Source organism: Onychomys torridus, chromosome 11 (assembly GCF_903995425.1).
Source record: "Onychomys torridus chromosome 11, mOncTor1.1, whole genome shotgun sequence".
In the NCBI taxonomy this organism is placed as follows: Eukaryota; Metazoa; Chordata; class Mammalia; order Rodentia; family Cricetidae; genus Onychomys; species Onychomys torridus.
In genome coordinates, this window is record NC_050453.1 from 5,681,998 (window position 1) to 5,706,550 (window position 24,553).

At 49.8% G+C, this 24,553-nt stretch overlaps 1 protein-coding gene across 1 annotated transcript in view; it reads left to right on the top strand.

Moving 5' to 3' along the window:
• Smyd2 (SET and MYND domain containing 2) overlaps window positions 1–24,553 on the top strand; it is a 46,193-nt gene that overhangs the window by 13,928 nt on the left and 7,712 nt on the right. Inside the window, exons 2-7 of the mRNA XM_036202490.1 lie at window positions 7,406–7,469; window positions 11,950–12,060; window positions 14,046–14,106; window positions 14,808–14,932; window positions 19,987–20,054; window positions 23,094–23,196. Coding sequence (XP_036058383.1) covers window positions 7,406–7,469; window positions 11,950–12,060; window positions 14,046–14,106; window positions 14,808–14,932; window positions 19,987–20,054; window positions 23,094–23,196 — 532 coding nt within the window. The remainder of the gene's footprint in view (window positions 1–7,405; window positions 7,470–11,949; window positions 12,061–14,045; window positions 14,107–14,807; window positions 14,933–19,986; window positions 20,055–23,093; window positions 23,197–24,553) is intronic.

Sequence of the window (24,553 nt, forward strand, 5' to 3'; positions counted from 1 at the left end):
TTGTTCCTCACCCAGGGGACCACAGGCCTTGCGAGTGTGAGCACCCTCGCCGGGAGGGAAGCTAACTTTGGTTCTGATTGTCTTATTTGAGCATCTGGTGAAGTTGGGCCTCACTGCTGGGCTTTTGCCTTTTCCTTTTTCATTTGGCAGGGGCCGCTTCGGTTAGGCGGAGCAGGCTTGTCACCGTTAGTTAAAAGTAATTGTTATTGCAAGCCCCTGCACGCCACTGTCCATTCCTTTCATGGTCGGACCCGGTAAGCGTTCATTTCAGCAGCAGAAAGTAGACAGTGGATGGAGTCAGATCCTTTTCATGTGGACCAACAGCACCTGTGGCAACCGGCTAACTGGCCGGGCTCCTTAATTACAGGCCTAACTTGTTGATCTCCATGGCTTTCGACGTTTAGAAGCAAGAGAAAACCACAGTGTGTCTCCTCCGTGGAAAAACAGTAGGAGAGTCTTCCACCACGCTCTGTTCCCATCACTCACAATCAAATACTTGCATTTTCTGTAACATTTCATTTTTCCCTTGTGGATAGTCATTTCTTAAGTTCAAAGAGCCCTTTTGCTCACAGCAAGTTACATATTTGCCCATAAAACAAAGGCTTCCAAAACATCAATCCTGTAGCTATGAGTCTGAGTGCGCGTGCTGAAGATATTTCTGTAGTTGATATTACTGTTAAAAAAAATACATAAAAGCACACAATCGGTTAATTACAAGGGCCATCCTAATGTCAGCATGTGTTGTTCTAAGTGTTCTAAGCAGGGTATTAAAAACTTTGCACATTTAATTTTCATAGCGAAACTTTGAGGTTCCAACTATATATTAATGTGTTACAGTAGTGGAAACTAAATTCAGAAAGTATTAACTGCTTATCCTCAGCTCCCCTCCCACGGCCTGCCATGCCAGGCCCCGAAAGAAGATGAGGGGGTGAAGCTGAGTGAAGGGAGGGGAGGCTTGGTTTCATCCTGCATGTGACTGGAGAATCAGAGCTGGGAAAGAAGGCTTGGGTTTCCTTTCTGGAAGCCTGCGCCAGTTTCTAGAGTTTTCTGTTGTAGTTGAAAAACCCAGGGCCAGGCACTCTGTTCTTACCTGAAGGTTCATCAGCAAGACAGCTAAACACCCTGATCCCCGGAGGGTGCTGTTTATTCGTGAGAAAAGCTGTACCCACAACAGAGTTCTTAGCAGTGCAATTCCAGCAAATTCTGAACCAATGAGCCCCTCACTCGTGCTGTATGAATACAGGCCCATTCTGCCTTCCAGAAGCACAGTAGAATCTTCTAAAGAATTTAAACACCCTGGCACTGAGGGCTGCAGATGTTGCTCAGTTGAAGAATGAGCCTCATAGGCATAAAGCTGTGGGTTCAGTCTCCAGCACTGGAAGTTGGGGCTGAACTTGGAATCTCAGTACTTGAGAGGTAGAGGTAGGTGAATCAAAAGTTCCGAGCCATCCTCGGTTATGTTGCAAGTTGGAGGCCAGCCTGGGCTCCATGAGATCCTGTCTTTAAAAAAGGAGATGGGGATGGCTCAGCGGGTAGACTTATTGCCAGACCTAACCACCTGACTTTGAACTTTGGGACCTGCACGGTAGAAGGAGGAAACCAATTCCTGTGAGCTGTCCTTTGACCTCCACAGGGCGTTGTGGCGTGTGTCCCCCTTCCCTAAAGAAGTGTATTTATAAAAATCACCCCAGCACAGACCAGCACAGACCAGCACAGGATTGGTACTGCCCTGCAGCCAGGGCCAGGGCTGAGGACCATGAGAGGTGATGGGTGACTTGCTCATGTAACTGGCTCCTTTATTGATAGATTTAAGGAAATTCAGGCTTTCTGGTTTTTGTTTGGCACAGCTTCCCCCGGACATCTGGATTTTTCGGAACAGGTTACTTCACAAGTCAAATTTAGCTCTGTGTATTCTTCAGGTCAGGCTTCTTTCGGTGTTTGCCTGCTCCTGTGGGGAAGAGAGCCCCTGTGAGGATTCCTGTCACTCATCCCCAGGTACTCACAGGCTCACCTCCTGTCTGTCTCTCTCCCCAAGTATACTCCCTGCTGCCATGGTGCAGGCTCTGGCTCCGTCCATTTTGGGTTCAGGATCACCCATGACTCTTTTCTCTTCCATGTGTGTCAAAGTTTGTTTTTGTCAACTAGACACACCTGAGAAAAGGGACCTTCAGTGTAGGATCTGCCTCCATCAGACGGTACTGTAGGCAGGTCTGTGGGGGCATTTCCTTCACTGATGGCGGTCCCTGCCCGCTGGCAGTGCCGTCCCCGGGCAGGTGGTGCTGGGGTGTGTAAGAAACATAGCTGAGTAAGGTAGGGCAAAGTGAGCGGTAGGCAGTGTTCTCCGTGGACTCTGCTTCAGTCTCTGCCTCTAGGCCAAACAAACTCCTTCCTCAGTTGCTTTTGGTCAGTGTTTTGTGACAGCACCAGAGAATCTACCTAGGACAGTGTGTGTGTGCATATGACTGGTGTGTGCCTGTCACGCGGGTGTATTCGCGTATGGAAACTTCTCCTGTCACACTTCCCTTTTTCTTCCTTTTTTTGTTTTTGAAACAGTTGTCTTGCCATGTTGGCTCTGTGGCCAGTGATCTCCCAGAATCCCCCTGTCTTACTCCCAAGCCTTGTCAGTGCTGCGTTCCACCTGTGCCCCACCTGCCTGGTTTCTATGTGGGTTCTGGGGAGCTGAACTCAGGTTGTCAAGTTTGCACAGCAGGTACCTTTATGACACTTTACTGCAGACTCTTGAAGAGTTTGTGTCCGTTTCCAAGTGGGGCCAGCTGAGCCTCTGATTGCCGTCTCCGCCTAGCCTCTTCCTTCCCAAGCTGTCCAGGGGATGTTTGGGTTTTCCTTAGTGGTAGCTATCAAAGCAGCTGGCTTTTCCCACTTCCTGCTCAAGCGCCGCCTTCAGAGCAGGAAGCAGGTGGTGTGCAGGAGGTGGCATTGAAAGAGACTCGCCCTGAAGCAGGAAGCAGGTTTGGTGTGCACGCTTCGGTACCTTGCTGGAGGATGTGATCTCAGGACCCCCGAGGAGCAGGCCAATGCTTCCACTGAACAGGGAGGGCCTTCCGTACACACAACACACATCAGTCACTGCACAGGGAGGGCCTTCCGTACACACAACACACATCAGTCACTGCACAGGGAGGGCCTTCCGTACACACAACACACATCAGCCACTGAACAGGGAGGGCCTTCAGTACACACAACACACATCAGTCACTGAACAGGGAGGGCCTTCCGTACACACACAACACACATCAGTCACTGAACAGGGAGGGCCTTCCGTACACACAACACACATCAGTCACTGCACAGGGAGGGCCTTCCGTACACACAACACACATCAGTCACTGCACAGGGAGGGCCTTCCGTACACACAACACACATCAGCCACTGAACAGGGAGGGCCTTCAGTACACACAACACACATCAGTCACTGAACAGGGAGGGCCTTCCGTACACACACAACACACATCAGTCACTGAACAGGGAGGGCCTTCCGTACACACAACACACATCAGCCACTGCACAGGGAGGGCCTTCCGTACACACAACACACATCAGCCACCGCACAGGGAGGGCCTTCCGTACACACAACACACATCAGCCACTGAACAGGGAGGGTCTTCAGTACACACAACACACATCAGTCACTGAACAGGGAGGGCCTTCAGTACACAGAACACACATCAGCCACTGCCTCCAGGCCTCTTCAGACCATACTGCCCGTCACGGTTGATTGAGACCTGCCTTGTGAAAAAGGGATCCTGGAGCAGTACATCTTCAAGTGACATTTCTGGAGTGCCACGGAGCTTCTCAGATGCACTTCTTCTGTGCTCTATCCTGTGGAAGGTTCTCCCTCCATGCAGGTCCTGGGATTGAACTCAAGTTGTCAGGGTTGGCAGCAAATTCCTTTAACCCACTGAGCCAGTTTGCCAACTTGATTTTGTTTTTTGGGGGTCAGGGCCTCATGGAGTCCAGAACTCACTATGTATTTGAGGCTGGCCTTGAACTCACTCCTGGTCTTTCTCCCACCACCAACCCCAAATTCTGGGTTTACAGGCATGTGCCACCATGAAACAGTGCCTTTTCTTCCTTTTCCAGATTCTGGCTGGTAGATTTGATGGCTTTCTGGTCCTAATGAAGGGCAGCCTAGGGAGTCCGGCATCGGAGTGAAACCCAGTAGAGTGCCACCCTAACTCGGCATGCCTTTCTCTCTGGGATGTTCTGTGGAAGCCCAATCATTTCTCCCTCAGTAACCCCGTGCTGGCTACTGAATTTGAAGAGCTGTATAGTTCCTACTTTAAAAACATATTTATTTTTATTTTATGTGTATGAGTGTTTGCCTGCATATATGTCTGTGCACCACATGCATGCCTGGTGCCCTGAGAGGCCAGAAGAGGGCATGGGATGCCCTGGAATTGGAGTTGCAGGTGGCTGCTAGCCACTGTGTTGGTGTTGGGAACAGAACCTAGATCCTCTGCAAGAGCAGCCAGTGCTCTTAGCTGCCGAGTCGCTCCAGCCCTGTAATCTTACGTTTTTGTGTGTGATTGAGCTAAAATGCTGTAACTTTCTACTCTTTACTCAAGGGGATGGGCTTCGCTTTGGTTTCAGGTGTTCCTCAGTGTTTTGGGAGGCATAGGATTGAGACAGGGTCTCAGGTAGCCCAGGCTGGCCTTCAACTCCTCTGAAGCCAAGGCTAACCTTGAACTCTCGATCCTTTTCCCTCTGCCTCCCAAGTGCTATGAGTAGAAACACAAGCCACCACGACCCAGCATCTTGGGTCCTAAGGATGGGCCTTCCTGCCTTAGGAGTCTTTGACATTTTACCCAATTCTTGATGCTTGTTGGGAGCGGGATAGATTATTGAGGAAAGTTACTAACTTTCATCGAACTATCAAGGAAGTAAGTCTCAGATCTTTTTTCCTACAGATAAAAACGAATTATAAAGATGGCCTTTCACTGGCTCGCTTACAGGGGCTTCTCCCAGTTGTAACCCACCTCTGGGAGGAATCCTGAGTGTCCCTCCCTTGGCCTAACTGCCTCTGCTGCAGCCCCCAGCACCCGGCCCAGGCCACACCACTTGCCAAGTGCTGACATGTCCCTTCACAGTTGTCTTTGAGTGCGCTCTGACCTTTTCTGCCTCTGCAGGAAGGCAAGCAGCCAGCTCTGAGCCTGTCCTGCTTCTCTGTCACCAAATGTAGATTCAGAGTCTGAGGCCTGCAGAGGGGCCCAAGGGCGGTTCAAACCAGAGAATTCACTCCACTAAATGAGTGGGTTCCTTTCTGAACCACCGAAGCTTGAAAAGTCGGTGTGTTTCTGTATGTCTCAACATCAAGACATAGTTTCCTCCTGCATGTCATCCAGCCAGTCCCCGGAGTCAGGCACTAACCTCCTTGCAAGCTGTAGTAGCCAGCTTAGTTCTCTGGTGACATTCCTGGGTCCCTCTCTCCATCAGGGAGGAGTTTGGTACCTGGACTGGTGAGATGGATGGCAGATGGTGCAGTGCTAAGATGCTCAGTCTCTGAAGAATTGTAAGCCTCTCTGCAGGTGCCAGCTCTTCTGGGCTGCAGACATTGCAGCAGTGGACACCCCCCCAGCAGAGGGAAGACAGACACTGCAGCAGTGGACACCCCAGCAGAAGGAGGATGACAGACATTGCAGCAGTGGACACCCCAGCAGAAGGAGGATGACAGACACTGCAGCAGTGGACACCCCCCCCCAGCAGAGGGATGACAGACACTGCAGCAGTGGACACCCCAGCAGAAGGAGGATGACAGACACTGCAGCAGTGGACACCCCCCCGCAGGAGGATGACAGACACTGCAGCAGTGGACACCCCAGCAGAGGGAAGACAGACACTGCAGCAGTGGACACCCCAGCAGAGGGAAGACAGACACTGCAGCAGTGGACACACACCCCCAGCAGGAGGATGACAGACACTGCAGCAGTGGACACCCCAGCAGAAGGAGGATGACAGACACTGCAGCAGTGGACACCCCAGCAGAGGGAAGACAGACACTGCAGCAGTGGACACCCCCCCCAGCAGGAGGATGACAGACACTGCAGCAGTGGACACCCCAGCAGAGGGATGACAGACACTGCAGCAGTGGACACCCCAGCAGAGGGATGACAGACACTGCAGCAGTGGACACTCCCCCCCAGCTGCAGTGCCCTTGACATCACCTTGTCCCTGCTGACAGTTTGGCATCTGTTTTTACAAATTTTCCTCTGAATCACTTGTTAGAGTCATTCCTTACTTTACAAATACAAGATTTAGAATAAAAACATTTATTTTTTATTAGTGTGTATGTGTGTGGCTGTGTGAGTTTATGTGTATCACATGTTTGCAGGTTCCCAGGGAGGCAGAAAGAGGACACTGTATTCCTTGGCATTGGCGTTATAGGCCATTGAGAGCAGTCTCAAGTATGAGTTTTGGGAACCAAACCTGGTCCTCTGCTAAAGCAGCAATAGTCTGACCCACCGAGCCTTCTCTCCAGCTTCAAGTTAAGGTTTTTATAGTGTGTGGTGTAATTCAGTAGCTTTGCCAGTTTTTGAAAGACCTTTGGCTGCACGCGCGCGCGCGTGCGCGCACACACACACACACACACACACACACACACACACACACACACAAAAGCTCCTAGAAATCAGCTGGCAGCACTTCCTGTCCTTTGAGAGGAGCAGGAAAATGGACACAGTAGTGAACAGGCCACATGGACAGAATGTTGAAGAGACAGCAGGGCAGTGAACATTACCTGTACAAAGTGACTGTGCATACCAGCCAGCCGCAGGACACCATATTCAACAACAGGCCCTAGCTAGCTGCGCGCACTACATTTACACGTAGCTTTGGCATCATCTTTGTATCCTGCTCCTGTGCTTCCTGTACTCTAAGCATAGTGTTGTTTCTCACCTGCTGCTACCAGCCCACAGCTGTGTCCCAACACCCCTTCATGAGCTGTAATAATAGCCCCACAGCTGTGTCCAGACACCCTTGATGGGTTGTAACTACCAGCCCACAGCTGTGTCCCGACACCCTTCATGGGCTGTAGCAATGCAAGTTCATTGATTTCTGAAGATTCTTAGGAAGCACCAAGAACTCCAGGACATACAAGAGTCTGATACTCTGACTACAGTAGTACAGGTGATGTTGGGGTTAGGGTCTGGGCTGTGGTTGCTGAGCCAGAGTGTGTGCCTTTGTATCTTTGGCCGCCTTGGTGAGCGTTGGTGACTGTTCCTCAAGGGCCAAACGTGGTGTAAACCTTCTTGGGAAGGATGCACTTGTGGGCAGTCAGGTGAGGTGAACCTTGGCTGCTGCGACCAGACGGTGTCGATTACTGTCTAACCAAATGCGCTGCTCTGAGTCTCTGCCTCTCACTACCGCCATGGCCTTTTCTGTTTTGAAGGAAAGAAGGACTGTCAAAATGTGGACGGTGCAAGCAGGCGTTTTACTGCGATGCGGAATGTCAGGTAGGTGTGGGACCAGCTGGAGGGAAGGCCTTCTCTCCTGGGGAGGTTGGGACTTGGGTGTCACCTTCGCATTGGTGTCCTGCTCCACAGCTCCCCACTCCATCCAGAGTGTGTGCATGCACCTCCCAGAAGTAGCCAGCCCCTGGTCAGGCGGAAGTGGGATCCTGAAGCGGTGGGAAAGACACAGGAAGAGGCCTAGGTTAGCTGGGGATCACACCAAGGGTGGCAGTCCACACCAAGGACACCCTCAGCCAACATTGGGAACTGTAGAGACATGAGAAGTAGAAACCTGCCTTTGTGGCATGCGCATTGGTTGCCCCGGATCTCTGGTTTTAGAATCCCTACAGCAGCAGGGCTCCTCACTCTTGGGCTGTTCAAACCCAGCCTCATAGCAGTGGGACTCAGCCGCTAACCCGGTAGAGCAGAAGGTTGTGGCTGTGAACTGGAACAGCGCTTGTGCCCTGTAAGCAGCCTGAGTTGGGGACTCGGACATGGGAGTGATGGAAAAGTCTTGGTTGGCTCCTGCAGTATACGGGACTGGGGAGCTAAAGGAGGAGGCTGGTGTGAGACTCAGGGTATCCTGGGGGACTGAGGAGGGTGTCCCCTAACCTCCAATAAACATCTGCTGTGCAAAAGACGCCTTCCCTTTATAGAAAAGCACTTCACCGTCAGTGCAGAGGGACGTGTGGTCTCACATCACAACCTTGTCTAGTCATTCAGGCATGGGATACACTAGGCATTGTGTCTCTTTAAAGAATGTGTGTTTGTGTGTGATATATATGGATGTTTGTTCTCACACGTGTAGGCATGCATGTGTAGGTGCACATACGGATGCATGTGTGTGTGGAGGGGTCTTTCTTGATTGCTCTTTATTTATTGAACCCGAAACTCATGGGCTCAGCTAGTCTAGCTAGCCTACCTATCTCTACCTCTCAAGTGCTGAAATTACAGACTGGCAACCAGGCTGACCCTGCTTTAAACAGGGTCTGGGGATCTGAACTCCCTTCTCTCTCTCGGGAGGCAGGCGAGAGCTTTCTCCACAGAGCCATCTCCTCAGCCCTGCAGTAGGCATTTCCACCTCCCCCTGTTTGACCTGCCCATCCCCTCAACCTTGTAGTCCTCTTTTCTTTTCTATGGGAGCCTCTTACCATGCCCCTCCCAGCCCCACCCCTGTAATTCCGCGTCCCAAGGATATGTCAGGCACTGCAGTAAACCATGAGGATGGAGTGTGTGTCTTTCCCTGGGGATTCGGTGGAGGAGAGGGGCCAGAGCACTCACCCAGCAACTCTCCTGAGTGCCTTGTGAAGACCAGGCTTGGCTATCGGACCTGGGGTTCCACCCGTGAATAAAGCAGAGGAGATTCCTTCATTCTCATGGGAGCTCATCCTGTCATATGCAGGCAGTGGGAAGAACTAAGAAGTTGCAGGAGGAGAGTGAGGAGAAAGGGCTGTTTGGAACAGGTGGCTTGTGGCAGGAAGAGAGGTGTGGAGACCAGGGACAGTTAGGGAGTCATGTGACAATCTATGAGTTAGAGCTGGACAGCAAGTGCTGCAGGGGAGCGGGACCTGGGGAAGAGGGAACAGGAAGGGAAAAGCTGTGGCCGCGGAGTCAGGAGAGTGTGGAGGGGACCGGGAGAACGCTTGTCCCCACAGCCTTGCAAGTTGTGGTGAGGACTTGACCTTCCATGCAAGGTGAGGAGAAATCATCAAGTGCTCTGAGCTGAGACCCGAGTTCTATTTAAGAGTTTCCCTCCCCACTCTCCAGTATTCACACAGCGAAGGGCAAAGACAAGCATGCAGCCAGAGGAATGTGGCAGTCGTCTTGGTAGAGCTGATGAGTCTCTGCACCCCACTCCCCATGTGTGTGTGTGTGTGTGTGTGTGTGTGTGTGTGTGTGTGTGAGAGTGATAGGCTGGAGGTCAACTTTGGGTGCTATTCTTCAGGAGTTGTCTATCTTGGGTTTTTGAGCCAGGGTCTCTCACTAGCCTGGGGCTAGCCCATAAGGCTGGGCTGTCTGGCCAGTGAGTCCCCAGAGATCCTCCTGTCTCTGCCTCCCCGGTGCTGAAATTACAAGCACGCCACCTTGCTCAGCTTTTTACAAGGGTTCTGGGGCTCAAACTCAGGTCCCATTGATTCCAGGGTGACTTGAGTGTTTGTTGTTGGCTTCTGTGTGGGCTTGCAGCTTCCTGGGCTGGGGAAAGCAGAGGGCAGCATGGGGCAGACCAGTTACATCGTGCACAAGAGAGTGTCCCTGGGCTTCCATAAGTACAAGACGAGCATCTAACGGCATTTCCCACTCCCTCCAGCCCTTCCTCCTGGAGCTCTTAGCCATCTCTGCCATGGCTTAGGTTTCTTTTTTGTTAATGTGATAAAACACGGAAACTAAAAGGAGCCTGGAGAGGAAAGGGTTTATCCAGTTTGTTCTTTCAGGTTGTCATCAGAGAAGGCAGTCAGTGCAGGACTCGTGGCAGGCACTGAGGCAGATGCCTTGGAGAAAAGCTGCTTACTGGCTTCTTCAGGCTCATGCTAGCCTGCCTAGGGATGGTGCCGCCCACAGTGAACTGGGTCCTCCCACATCTCTCTTACAGATATGGCCACAGGTCAATCTGATCAAGGCAATTCCTCATTTAAAGTTTCCATCTCAGATGACTCTAGTTTGTGTCAAATTTATGTGGAGGGCCAAATTACTCAGGGTCAGAGACTCCAAGCTTGCTTTACCCAGCAGGGCTGCATAAGGGGGTGATCTGGCCACGGGTGTGGTTACCAGGTGTTTGGAAAGGTCTATACTTGGCTTTATCTAGCAGGGGGGAGGTCTTTTGCCTTGCCCCTAGCGTTGTTATAAAAAGCCCTTTTGAATAAGTTCTGGACTGTTGAGTATTGATGCAGGCCTTGCCGAAGTTATCCTTTGTTTCTGTCTTTCTCCTCGTTGTCTAGATGTCTCTTTCTATCTAAATATTCCTCACTGTCCCTGCTCAAGAGTACCCTCAGAAAAGTGGGGGAAGGTTCCCCACAGGTTTACAATAAAAACTAACCAAGGTGGCTGCTTTCCTTGGCTCCCAGTCTTCTGAGAGAAGCTACCACATCAGCACTCCAAACTCATTTTTGTTTTTTTGTTGTTGTTTTTATTTTTTTTAGTTTTCAGTTTGTTTGTTTTGGTTTTGGTTTTGAAATCAGTCAGTATTGACATTGTGGTGACAGGTAAGTCTTCTGTGGTCTTCTTCAGTGGTCTTCTGTGATGCCTGTCACCAGCCTCTGTGTTATCATTTGCTCTCACCCCAAAGTACTTCCCTTTTGGTCTTCAAAGCACCACTGTGCCCCTCCGCCACCTTGCCCCTCTCCATGGATGGTGTTCCCATCCCTCCACTGATGACTGTGGTCTTACCCCCTCTACCAGAGGCAGCAAGGCTTCAAGGTGATATAGGAAGGAATATAGTTGCTCTAATAAAGGAATCGAGGGACCTCTGTCACCAGGTCCCCAGTGGATGTCATTGCTGGAGTCTGTGTGTGTGACAAACCCTCAGTCGTACAAAATGGCCTAGAGAGAGTTGTCAGTGATTTGTCTTATAGACAGACCCCTCGCCCAGGGACTTGCCTTGGTCAGTGTCAGCCCACACAGACTTCAGACAGGAGCGGCTGAGGAAGGAGACAGGAAGCAGTCAGGTATGGTGGCTCACACTTGGAATCCCAGCACTCAGGAGGCTGAGGCAGGAGGATAGCTATGAAGATTAGTCTGGAACTCCACGGTGAGTTCCAGGCAGCCTGAGCATGTGACCCTTAAAAACATCTCCCAAACAACAAGAAACACCTTGACCAAGCTAGGGTCAAAGTTAGAGGATTGTATCTGTCTTTGAAATATATTGTTGACTCTAGTTTGTGAGCATTCCCGAGTTTTCCAAAAGACAGTGTGTTCTACTTGACCTCGGCAGGGATCTTACTGCAGTTCTCTGCATACTGTAGTCTGTGTGTGTGACCATCCGTGTGGGACTGTGTGTGTAGGTTTCTGTGTATGCCTGTCCACCTGTGTGTGACTGTGTGTGTAGGTTTCTATGTATGCCTGTCCATCCGTGTGGGACTGTGTGTGTGTGAGTGTTTCTGTGTGTGCCTGTCCATCCGTGTGGGACTGTGTGTGTAGGTTTCTGTGTGTGCCTGTCCATCCATGTGTGTGTTTCTGTGTGTGTGACCATCCGTGTGGGACTGTGTGTGTAGGTTTCTATGTATGCCTGTCCATCCGTGTGGGACTGTGTGTGTAGGTTTCTGTGTGTGCCTGTCCGTCTGTGTGAGTGTTTCTGTGTGTGCCTGTCCGTCTATGTGGGACTGTGTGTGTAGGTTTCTGTGTGTGCCTGTCCATCTGTATGTGACTGTGTGTCAATGTCTGTATTTGTGTGTGTGTGTGTGTGTGTGTGTGTGTGTGTGTGACTGTCTGTCTCTGTGTGCGCATGTGTCTATACGCCGACAGTTTTATTTTTACGAAACCCACACAGAAGGAAGACTGGCCTCTGCACAAAATGGAGTGCTCATCCATGGTTGTCTTCGGGGAGAACTGGAATCCTTCAGAGACGGTGCGGCTCACAGCAAGGATTCTGGCCAAACAGGTGAGGAAATGTGAGAATGTTCAGCTGCATGCATTTTCATTAAAGGTCAGAAAGATGAGTGACTGAGCTAGGCTGAGCCTGTGGTTAAATATTCTTGGACTTCAGCTCCAGTCACACCCATGTGTAATGGGAGGGCACTCTGGCATAATCCTGGCTGCTTCTCCTGGGCAGTTAGGACATTGCTTACCCCGGAACAGGAACATAGCCGTACCAGTTCACTGCAGAGTTTCTTGGGGATTTATTTACATAGGAAAGCATAGCCACGACTTTATAGCATGGAAGACCAACCTGGCCAGAAATTCCTAGAGCTTCTGTGAGCCGGGCTGGTTAGGGGACCTTTGTGCTGTGTCAATTTGTGGTCGGTCCTACCCAAGCTCTTGAGAATTGCATGCCCTGTCTGTCAAGGCCTTTATTGTGAAGTCCATGGGAAGACATAAGGGCTTGTCTTTGTGGTCCACTGGAGGCAGCATGCGTGTGGAGGGTAGAGGTCAGTGTGGGCCTCTGAGCTACAGATTTGATTCAGGCTGAACTTCATTCATCTCCGTCCCATTCCTACCAGCACCCACCTCCTCTTCCAGTTTGTCTGCTGGTGTTGCAATCTAAGATGAACATGATTGTAATGTTAGCGTGTGCCTGTCCCCAGATCAAATTTAGGACCCTGGGTGTGTAAACAGAAGAACATTCTAGAACTCTGAGCTCATCTTCCCACTGCGTTCAGCTGGGGTCAGGTGACTCAAGTGACTCTCTGTCCCTGAGTAAGTGGAGCAGGGGTGGCCTGCAGAGTAAGACACCGAGATGAGGGTGGGTTTCCCTGGGGAGGGCCACCTGCCCCTTCCTAAATGGCAGTTCTCTATGAACCGCAGGTCTGTGGCAGAAAGAGGAGTGATGTGAATGGTGGAGGTCTGGGGGTGATCAGTCCTTGATTGCATCAAGCTCTGCCCACTGGGAGACCACTCTCTCCCTTCCCTCCGCTCTCCCAGGATCTCAGGTGGTGCTGTCCTAAGGATTCAGAAGGAGCTTGTGTGCTTTCCTGAGTGAGGTGTCCCCGTCCCCCGACAGGATGGCTTCTCAAGGATGACTTCTCACAGAAGTCTGGTATCTGAGTGCTGGGATGAGTTTAGAGGTTCCCTTTAGTGTTCCTTGTAATTACCACTAATCGACTATTAAATGAAAAGTTACCTGGCCATCTTTTCATCTCCGTAGGAATAGGTGATTAAAAAAAAAAGAAAAAACAGACCATTTGTATTCTAGGAGCTTGCAAAGGATTAGGGGAGACAGGCTACCAGCTACCCAGGGGAAGCTTAACATGTTAACTAGGGAGGTGAGAGCGCCCTGCTAGACCAGCCACCTGTATCCCCAAATTGAATGGCCAGATTACAAAGCCCAGGCCTCAGGCCAGCTCCTGAGCTCTGCCTTTGAACTCTTGTCAACACCAAGTTTATTCATGGCCTCAAAGCCTCGTGGGTTCACTATTGTTAGCTCCTCTTAGGACGTCTAGAACAAAGGCAGCATGCGTTTCAAGTGTGGCTAGGCTTGCAGATACAACCCAAAGTGTTCCTTTTGAAATGTGGAATTTGAGATCATTTTAGCCTATGCTTAAAGAAAGTGGAAAATGGACGGGGGTTTTCATTTTGTTCTTTTTTAGAAGGAGAAGTAATAAATAGGATGGTTTGTCTGTAGACTTGGTCCTTTTAAGTCAGGGCCCTAAAAAGTTGTTTTCTGGCCCTGTTCTTTTCTGTAATGAGCATTTCCGAGCCTACTGTGTGTGCAGTGTATTAGGGAGACTGTGGACCTTTTCAAAGCGTTTAAAACAAGCCCTTTGGTTCTGGAGGTTGGGCAGGCAGACTCAGAGCCAAGTGTGGACTCCTTGGATAGTGTTCTTCCTTGAACATGGTTGTCTTGTCTTCACTTGGACAGAACAAGGGAAGTACTGGGTTTGAACCCAGGTGTTAACATTTCTCTCTGATTTTGTCTCCAATTACTAGAAAATCCATCCGGAGAGGACACCTTCAGAGAAACTGTTGGCCGTGAAGGAGTTTGAATCCCGTAAGTATGTCTCTAATGGATGTTCTTTTAGTACGCATCAGACGAGTTGAAGGCAGAAATAACTCATTCTCTTAGTAAGGACGGCGATTTTTAAGACTGTTAGTTGTATTTTGACTCACATGCTATTTTGAGAGATGTTGCTAACGTTGTTTCTCCCCTGGGTTTATAAGTTGATTAGGAACTGTTCAGGGGAGGTAGGAGCTTATGCAGTGGTCTTCTCTGCTCCCGGCATGCTGGGTGTTTTGGGGTAGTAGCTGCTCTGCAGTCTAGAAAAACTGATGTCTGTGTGTGCACACATGTGCTGTGCATGCATGCAGGTGCTCACACACACATGTACAGGTCTGTGTGGAAGCCAGAGGACAGCCTTGGGCACACAGTTTACCAACTGAACTGTTTCCTCAGCCCCCAGGCGATGGCCTTACCAAAGGGCATTAAGTCAGGGTTGTCAGCTGCATGATGGCAATTCCAGGGTCAGAAGGGACACTGAGGTTGGGTGGCATTCACAGCTGCTTCTTTCCAGCCTCACTACTCATGGTCAGAGGGAAGTTCGTGTCTACCTGACCTTTGATTGATGGAGGAAGAGACAGTTTTTCATTTAGATCATGTCATGGGAAAGTATTCTCCAGGCTTGATGGTGCCCGCCATGGTGTTTCTAACAAGAAGGACCCAGGGCTTCTGTGGTGACAAATTGTTTCTCACAGATCTGGACAAGCTAGACAATGAGAAGAAGGATCTGATCCAGAGTGACATTGCCGCCCTCCATCAGTTCTACTCGAGACACCTGGAGTTCCCCGACCACAGCAACCTTGTGGTGCTCTTCGCCCAGGTAAGGATGCCAGTGCCTGGGAAGACCGCCTTTTCCCTTTCCTTCTCATGCCCTCCCTACGGCACCAAGTCATGAAAACACATGGAGATGGTGATGGTATCTACCTGACCAGGTCCTGGACCCTGGAGAGGTAAAACAGGTGCATCCCTGGGGCTCACTGGCCCAGCCAGCCTAGCTCCCTTGTTGAGTTCCAGGTCAACGAGAGACTTTTACTCAAGGAACAAGGTGGACTGGGATAGAGAGATAGCTCAGAGGTTAAGAGCATCGGTTGCTCTTCCCGAGGACTTGGGTTCGGTTCCCAGCACCCACATGATGGCTCAGAACCATCTGTAACTCCAGTTCTGAGAGATCCTATGACTTCTTTTTGACTTCCATGGGTACTGGGCATGTACTGTACATACATACAAGCAAAGCATTAATACACATAAAATAAAAACAACAAAATTAAACAAGGTGGACATTGCCTGAGAAACAACACCCAAGGTTGTCCTCTGTCCTTCAAACACACACACACACACACACACACACACACACATATACACTCACACCATATGCTAATAATGAATAAAAAAGGTAAAAGCACAATACATTATTATAGATGGAAGGGGGAAGTGAGTCTTTCCTTACTTCAACCCGTGAGAAACACTGTTACTAGTTGGGTGAATTATCCTTGGACCTAATGTTTATGTAGATATATTTCAACCATGTGATTATCATAATAGGAAGCTCCTCCTTGTAAAAGGGATCCTGGGCTCCAGTTTGGAATGTTCAGGTGGAAGCCAATGGTCTTGCTCATTTCCACACTCTGAGTTTTCACACTCTCCTGCATCTGGGTCACTTTTCTCACAGCTGTGGGGAGACACGCAACAAGAGCAGCTTACGGAAGTAGTGGATTTGGGCACGTGATTTGAGGATGCAGCCCACAGTGGGAAGGCAGGTGGCTGGGGCTAGATAGAGCATCAATGCTACATGCTTTCCATTCAGTCCCGGACCCTAGCCCATGTCATGTCACCCCCCATGTTCAGATTAGGTCTTGCCATTCCAATGAACCTAATCAAGGCACTCCTCAGACATGCCCAGAGGTGTGTTTCTGGAGCAAACCTAAATCCTGACAGGTTGACAGTCAGTATTAACATCACAACACCCAAAGAGGTCAGATGTGGGTGTGGGGCAGAGAGTTTTGGGAAACTGTGTATGCAGGAGGTTTTTCTCACTGAGACGTGGTTATATGAGAAAATAGAACAGCCAAGTGAAGTTTGTCACAGGCGATGGCAAAGAAAACATTTAACAGAGTGATGCACACTGGTAGGCCTTCCGTGTGCTCAAGTGCTTGGCTCAGATGATACCACATGTTCACATCAAAGGTCAAGTGTATGTGTGGGGAAAAGGAATCAAGTATGTGTGTGTGAGAGAGAACACACACACACAGGTATGTGCATACCTGTATCTCACAAGGTAATTTATTCTTACAACCTTTATATTGATTACATCTTAGTATCCATTCCCAAACTGCTCATGTGACACGTGCATGCTTCATGCCTGTTTTTTATTTAATCTCATGTAGCCCAGGCTAGTCTCAAACTCACTGTGTAGCCAGTTCTGATTCTCCTGCCTCCACTTTCCAAGTGCAGGAATTACAGGCTTGCACCACCACACCCAGGGATTCCTGTATTCTGGGCAAACACTCCACCAACTGAGCCACATCCAATGCACCACACACCACATAATTCTGTGTGTGTGTTAGGGGGAATTCAGTACCTCTGAAGAAAACACTAAAGCACAAAAGAAATGTGGCTCATACCCACCTTGCCCCCGGGCCTTTCCTGGGCCCCCAACAGTGTGTGTTCTGTTCTACCCTTTCTTCCAGCTCTGGAGGCTTTTGTAGGGTACCTCACAGCAGCAGCTGGCAGCTGAAGGCGACTGACTGCACTCCTCTGAGCTGTTTTAATCACTGCAAACCTGTGCATGGCTGAGAAGTGTATTTTTGGTGTGCAGCCTACATCTAGTTTAAATGCTAATTATGAGAATAGCTTTAGCAAGGCACTTTACGCCTGATCTGACTCGGGAAAAAGCACCATAGTCCATGCATCTTTCTTAATGTGCAAATTCACCTTTCTTCCCTAGGGATATCTCAGAAGGGAAGGAAGGCTGGCAGGAAAATTGCTATGCAATTTGGCTCAAACACCATCACGGCCTCTCCAAAAGCAAGAGTGATGGCCCTTGGGTTCCTAGGAGATGCACACACACTCCCACAGTATAAGGGAGATGGAAAGCGGTGGAAAGACAGGCATCAGAGGCTGATCCAGCCAGGGTTACCATAGCAGAGGGGCTGCAGACCAGAGGACCAAGAGCTCAGTCCTCGGAGGCTGGGAGCTGACTCTCTCCCATCTGTTTTCATAGTATTTTCATTGATTACTTGGGAATTTTGTACCACGAACCCCAGGAATATCCCATTCACTCGTCCATTTAGCAAGCATTTGTCAGCCATTGTGGGTAGCATGAGGCATGAGTCCAGCAGGAGAAAGTTGTTGCCCTGTACCTAGCCAGTGACACCTAGGAATGGAGTGCACGCTCAAAGACATTTTGTTGAATGAAAGAACATCCCAATTCATCCTACCTAATGGGGATTGGCAGTCACTGGTTATAATGCCAGTGATGTGCTTGGTCAGGATGCATGAAAAGATAGTGTGCAGTCTTCCACTTAGGAATGCCTAGATCTTTGGGATTGGTTTATGAACCTGTCGTACTTGCCTCTTCCTATTCCTTCCCCTTCCTCGTCCCTCCCCTCCTCTTTTCTTTCCTTCCTCTTCTTTCTGGTCCTCAGTACTGCAGATAAAGTTATCGCAGCCTTTACTATGGTATGCACCAAGACCCCCACACTTTTCCAATAACCCTTTAATTTATTCAAAACTGCCACATTTAAAGGTAATAGATGCCGCTCATCATGAGAAATGGCAGGCCAGGGATGGTGAATGAGTGAACCCACGATGGCTGACAGATGCTCACTAAATGGAAGAGTAGACAGGAGACTCCTGGGGTTCATGATGCAAAATTCCCAAGTAATCCACAAAAATACCATGAAAACAGAGAGATATAACAACAGAAGCCCTGGCCATGCAAGTGTGAGGACCCAAGTTCAGGTCCCCAGGACCCCCTTTAAGCCAGATGTAGTCACGAGCCACCCAGCATCCCAGCAGTGGTCCTTAGGCAATGTGACAGGTAGAGAAGGGAGAGTTCCCAGAGGCCTGCAGGGCAGCAAGCCTGGCTTGTGCTGCAGCAAACAGGAGACCCTGTGTAAAGTGAGGTGGAGGGCGAGGCCTGACTCCAGAGGCTGTCCTTGAACCTCCACACACCACCCTTCCACCCCAGTTATTTCACAGAAAAAAAAATTTTTTTTAAAGGAGCAAGCATGGTCTGGTGTGCAGACCCTGGACTTTGTCAGAATGTCCTGTCCAGATTCTGGCTCCCTTTATGCCGCTCATGTCTCACACATCCTTGAACCAGTCACTCAACCATGGGGACCTGGAACCCCTGGTTTCCATATTTGTAAGGTGGGCTGCTACATTCATGCTAGCAAGATACTGAGGGTTTATGAGGTGGCAGATCTGGGGCACCCAGCATGGTGCCTGGATGGAGGGGGGCACTCAGCAATGCTCTTTGGAAGAGACCTTCAGAGATGTAGCCACATCTCCCGGAGTGGGAGGAAGTGGGGCGTCCGAGAGGTATTGGAGCTAAATCAGTTTGCACACATCTCCTAGTCCCAGGAGTCCCAGCCAACTCTGCCCTCGTCACTGCCTGGCTCTGTGACTGTAACTCTGGTTCCTCTCTCCTACAAAGAGAAGACACTGAGTCTTCCAGCCCTGAGCTTCAGTACTTACAGAGAACACCTGTGGGATGTTCTCCTAATCAGCTGAAAGTTGCCCTGGTTATCCTGTGTCAAGCGCCCTACACATGCTTGTTACTATATGTGGAAAGAGAAATTTGCAGAACTGACATTCATAGCCATCATTTTCAGCCTGTTGACCTTGAGTTAGACCTCCAGCATGGCGAGAGTTGCCATTGGAGGGAGGGAGTGTATGTGCGCACACGCACGTGTGTGCACACACACACACACACACACACACACACACACACACATACACATATAAGGAAGCCAGAGGCCAGCCTTGCATGTTCTTTCTCTAGAGCTGTCCACTTTGTGTTTTGCGATGGACCTGTCACTAGGATCTGGGGCTCACTACTTAGGCCAGGCAGACAGCCAAGGAGCTCCAGGGATCTGTCAGTATTCACCTCCCCGGGGCTGGGATTTACAAGTGTACACTGCATGCCCAGCCTTTTTTTACATGGCGTCTGGGGATCAAACTCAGGTCCTCATGCTTGCAAGGCTTATGATTGAGCCATCCCCCAGGCCAACTCCAGCCTTATATCCTCAGTACTCTAAATGCAACGTTTCTTCTCAGAGATGAGAAGGGGCCAAAGAGTGATCTGTCTGAAACATGAAAGACAAAGTCATTGCCTCAGGGTTTTTGGTTCCTCTACCTCTCAGAGGAAGGAACCACAACTCCATAGATGAGTAAAGGCTTTTGAATTTACCATCTCACCTTCTGAGGTAGACATTGGGTCTCCAGGTTCCTTTTCTAGTGGCAGATAATTTGTGGATACGATCGAAATATCACACACACACACACACACACACACACACACACACACACACACACACGGTCTCATTGGAGCTCATGACCTGAGGTAATCTGACTCCCAAGCACATGGACGAGACTTCAGTCCCATGAAGCCCCATGGTGTGTCCCCACGGTGTCCCCACACCACTCTGAGACTGAGGGCAGCAGCCTTCTGCTGTTTGTTGGAACTCAGAACTGATGAGTAAATTCATGTGGACACAGGATGCCATGCTGCAAGGGTAGCCTCCACACCACCACGCCAGAACGTCTTGGATAATTTGGCGAGGGCTGAAGCTGAAGAAATGACGGGGCAGCTGAGGGTGGGGGAGCTGTAACTGCAGCTTGCTTTCTTCCCCCTCCCCCATTTCACTGCAGGTGAACTGTAATGGCTTCACCATTGAAGATGAAGAGCTCTCTCATTTGGGATCGGCGATATTTCCTGAGTAGGTTGAGTCTGACTCCGTTCCTTTCCCTTTGTACTCATTTAACACTAATTTGATTTTTTACATAACCCACCCGACTGCGTGTGGCAGACATGAAACTCCCAAGTGAATTAAGAAGCTTTTTAATCTGCCACATTTCAAAATATTTCCTCTACACTGGGATGCGAAGGTGGCAGTTAGCAGAGCATGGCGCTGGCGTCCCACCAGGCCCAGAGCTGTGGTTAAGGAATATCAGTGCACAGAGGAGCAGCCTGTGGCCCTCTGGAAAGCGAGCTCTCTGCAGGCCTGTGGCTCTGGAAATCTTGTTTCTTGTGCTCAAAGTGAGACATTAATTGCTGATGCAAGAATTAGCCATGGTTTGAGTAGGGAATACATGAGCTTCTTTTTGGAGTATGCCCGTGGGAAGGGCACAGTTTGGAGGGATGCTAGGCCGAGAGTGAGCTAGAGAAAACTTTGAAAGTGTTATTGGTTATTTTTTTTCCTGGTGCCTTCAGGAATATTTTGATAATTCCTGAAAGGCTAGCTAACGTGGAGGTCTTTATGGCTCTGTTGTTAATGAAAATTTGGTCCCCGTTTCCCAGGTGGAGTCAGGGAAGCCTTTGTGCACCCTGAGTTAATCCACACTGTACTGAGGATGCCTTCTGCTCCTCCCTGCCACGCACCAGTTCCTGGTGTGTGTATCTGCTGCTGGCTGATGACATCAGGGGAGTCAGAAGGAAGGGACCTGAGTGAGCAGAGCCTGATTCCCGCGGCTTGCTCCAGAGAGAGGTCCTAGCGCTGGCCCTGAGGCCACAGTGGTCAGCTACAGGCGGAAGCATGGCCAGGGTCAGAATGCCTCTTGGCAGAGACTCTCTCAGGCTTTTGTAGTTGGGAAGAGGACAGAGAAAAGAACAGGCATGGGGCTCTATGAGGACAACCTGGACAACCTTGGTACTGAGCTGAACTCGGCGCAGTGGCCTCTGTTTATGAATGTCTGAGGGTGTCTGAATTTGAGACCTCACCATCTCCCATGGCGGCCAGAAGTAGCAATCCTATATACCATATTGCTTGGCTGTCTGTCTTAGTGCCCTGCTCACCACGCCCAACGGTCTATTCAGAGAGAGATAGCCTAACACTTCTCCAAGATGGTTCTAGAAGCCCGCTCTGCTTTGCTTTTAACATGACCTTTGGGAGCTTTGCTTAGCAGATGTTCTGGGGCCTGATGCCCTGTGCATCCCTTGTCAGGAATCTAAAGCTGTAGTATAGGGTGCAGATGATCCTCCCCAGGAACAAGACCAGGAACCAGCTGCCAGTTTATCCCAGGGGTAAAGCCAGTCACCCCCTCTACTTACACTTGTAGCAGGCAGGAGAGCAGGAAGGTCACTCCCCTCCAGAACAGGCACTCTGGTGTGGTACACCTTCAGTGGTCCTGAGGCCCCTTCCCTTTTCTGTATCCTGGGGTAAACAAGCAAAGGGCTCTGTCTGGCCTCTTGGGGGTTAGGCAGTGCAGGCCCTCTGAGTGCTGATACACAGACAGGTGTGCCCACAAGAGCAGAAGCCCCAGTTTCTAGGAATTTTTAATTGGGGAAAAATCCTTTGGGGCTGAAATCACATGAGTGTGTGATTTCAAAGGCAGCATTTGTGAGATCAAGCACTTTCCCCTGTAGTTTAGACATTTCTGTTCTCAGAACTTTGACCTTGATATAATCAGAAAGCTCAAAGCACCTCGCCTAGGCAAGTCTCTCTCTGTCCTGTCCCTAAAAAGCAGACAGTGAGCAGCGGGAGTGGCCATGTCCCAATTTCCTGGATTTGGAGATTGAGGTGCTTCTCTGAGTCCTTTGGGGATCACAGCCCCCTCCCCAAGCAGCTGGGATTTCTCAACATCTGAAGGGAACATTTGAGAAGTGATCCACTCAGACAGAAGGCCAGCCCCTTTGTCTCATGTCTGTGTGTACTTGGGGGGCAGTCAGCAGCCCATTGTCCTTTGAGTCTACCCGGATGGAAACTTAGGGGAGCTGTTTTCACTTAGAGCTTGGAGAGCCTCTTTCATAGGAGGATTTCATGTGGGAGTATGTTGAAAGAGTAACATGTTAGACATTAGGGTTCGGGTGCGGCTCACTTGGTAAAGTGCTTGCCTGGCATGCATGAAGCCCAGGGCTTGGGCCCCAGCACTGCATAAACCGGGCATGGTGGCACAAGAGGACCAAGCCATCAAGGTCACCCTTGGCGTAGTGAAGTCTAGATCAGCCTGGGCTATGTGAGACCCTGTAGTATGAATCTTAAAGAGTCTTATTAATAAAATCAAACCTGAGGCCAGTTATTGGGGTGATTGCTGGAAGATCAGAGAAGCAGAACAGGCCACAGTTTCCTCACCTCGCCAGTTCCTCAGCTGGTCTTGTTTCCTCAGACTGCAAGCTTCTGTGTCCTCATCCCAATGGCTCTCAGCTGAACTGTGCTGCTCCAAAGCCTGAACGCTTAACCAGCCAAATGCTTAACTAGCTAAATGCTTCTCTAACTTAGCTCCTGGTCCTCACGCCTTGTAAACCTTTCTCCTTTCTGCCATAACTCCCTGGGATTAAAGGCTGAATTTCTGGGATTAAAGGCGTGTGTCACCATGCCTAGCTGTTTCTAAAGTGGCCTTGAACTCAGAGATCCACCTGGCTCTGCCTCCCAAGTGCTGGGATTAAAGGCGTGCACCACCACCGCCCAACTTCTGTTATGGCTTACTCTTCCCATTTTCTAGCCACCATTTGTGGCTCTGTATCTAGAGGCTGTCTGTTCTCTGACCCCAGATAAGTTTATTGGGGTGCACAATATTGTGGGGAACACAATACCACCACAAGACCCCATCTTAAAAAACAAAAGAAAATAAAACCCCAAAAGGCTAGGTGTTAGTCTAAATGCACAGAGAACATTCTCTCTGAGCTGGCTCTATACTTTTAACAGTCCTACAAAGACGCAGTCCCTCTTAACCCATCGAACAGGTAAGCAATGGGTGGCTCCTACAGTCTGCCCGGCTGCCGCCCGCAGACAGTGGGGGTTTCCTCTTTTGATTGACAGTGTTGCACTGATGAATCACAGCTGCTGTCCTAATGTCATCGTGACCTACAAAGGGACCCTGGCGGAAGTCAGAGCTGTGCAGGAGATCCACCCGGGAGACGAGGTGAGAGTGCAGCCATGGTGGTCGGGCACTGGACTCAAGCCGTTGACAGGCAGAGCCGCCAGATCCACGTGGTACCACCATGGTGAATCCTGCAGATAAACGGTATCCGTCTCTGGGTCTTCCCCTGTTATCGATCAGATTTGGGACCTGGCTTGATGTCCCTTGCTGAATACATGGGTGCTTTGCCATTTCCCTAGGCCAGCAGAAACAAGGAATAAATTTGAGTTAAAGTCTTCCCTTCCAAATTCATGTATCTTACTTGGTGTATCTGAATGCTTTGCCTGCATGTATATATGTATGTGCACCATGTGTGTGCCTGCTGATTCCCCTAGATCTGGGGTTACAGTACCATGTGGGTGCTGGGGATCGAACCTGGGTCCTCTGTAAGAACAAGTACTCTTAACTACTGAGCCATCTCCCCAGGCCCCTTCAGTTAAGTTCTTAGCCAAGGTTTACAGTCTGTGTTTCCCTGTTTTCAGACAATTGGCTGGCGAGTTCCTGTCCCCTAGTACTTCTCGAAGCTCTAACACGGTTGTCTGTGTTTGTTGCTTTTCTTTTGGTGTCAGAATACTCAACAAAAGCAGCTAAACTGCTGGGTGGTGGTGGTGGTGGTGGCACACACTAATCCCTGCACTTGGGAGGGAGAGGCAGGCAGATCTCTATGAGTTCAAGACCGGCCTGGTCTTCAAAGTGAGTTCCAGGACAGCCAGGGCTACAAAGAGAAACCATCTCAAAAAACAAACAAACAAACAAACAAACAAACAAAAAGGCATCGAAATGAAGGAGTGTTCTCATTTTGTGGGAACAGCTGTGTCCAGTTGACAGTCGGTGCTAGCTATCACATTATTGAACAGATAGCCCAGTAATATTGATTAGGCACTGTTCCAAGTGGTGTCTTTGAGGTTCCTTCCTTAGAAGAGAACTCGGGTGGCCAGATGCATGCAGAGATCAGGGAAGTAGAGGCACTTTGGGGACAGGAGGTGCCATCACCTCATTCCTTAATGCAGAGTGTAGAGAGAGCCACATGCTCCTTATTTCCCTGACCCGTCTCTCTTTCTGATGCTGGGGTCCCCTTGTGTGATTATCATTTCCAGGTTCAGTTTTGGTTGAATCAGTGCTGCTGTTTTGAGGGACATGTCTGAATATTTAAAAACTTAAATTATCAGTGCTAAGTGACAAAGCTTTGATTTCTCTGGAAGGTTTTCAGTGCAGAGCTGACATTCAAGCCCCTTCCTTCTCTTTGCTAAGTCCTGGACCAGGATATTGAGGTTCCTCAGTGGTGTGTGAAGATGAGCTTTAGGCCTCTTTTTAAACCAAAGCAGACTAAAACACCCAACCCCGGCTTCTGTAGAGTGGC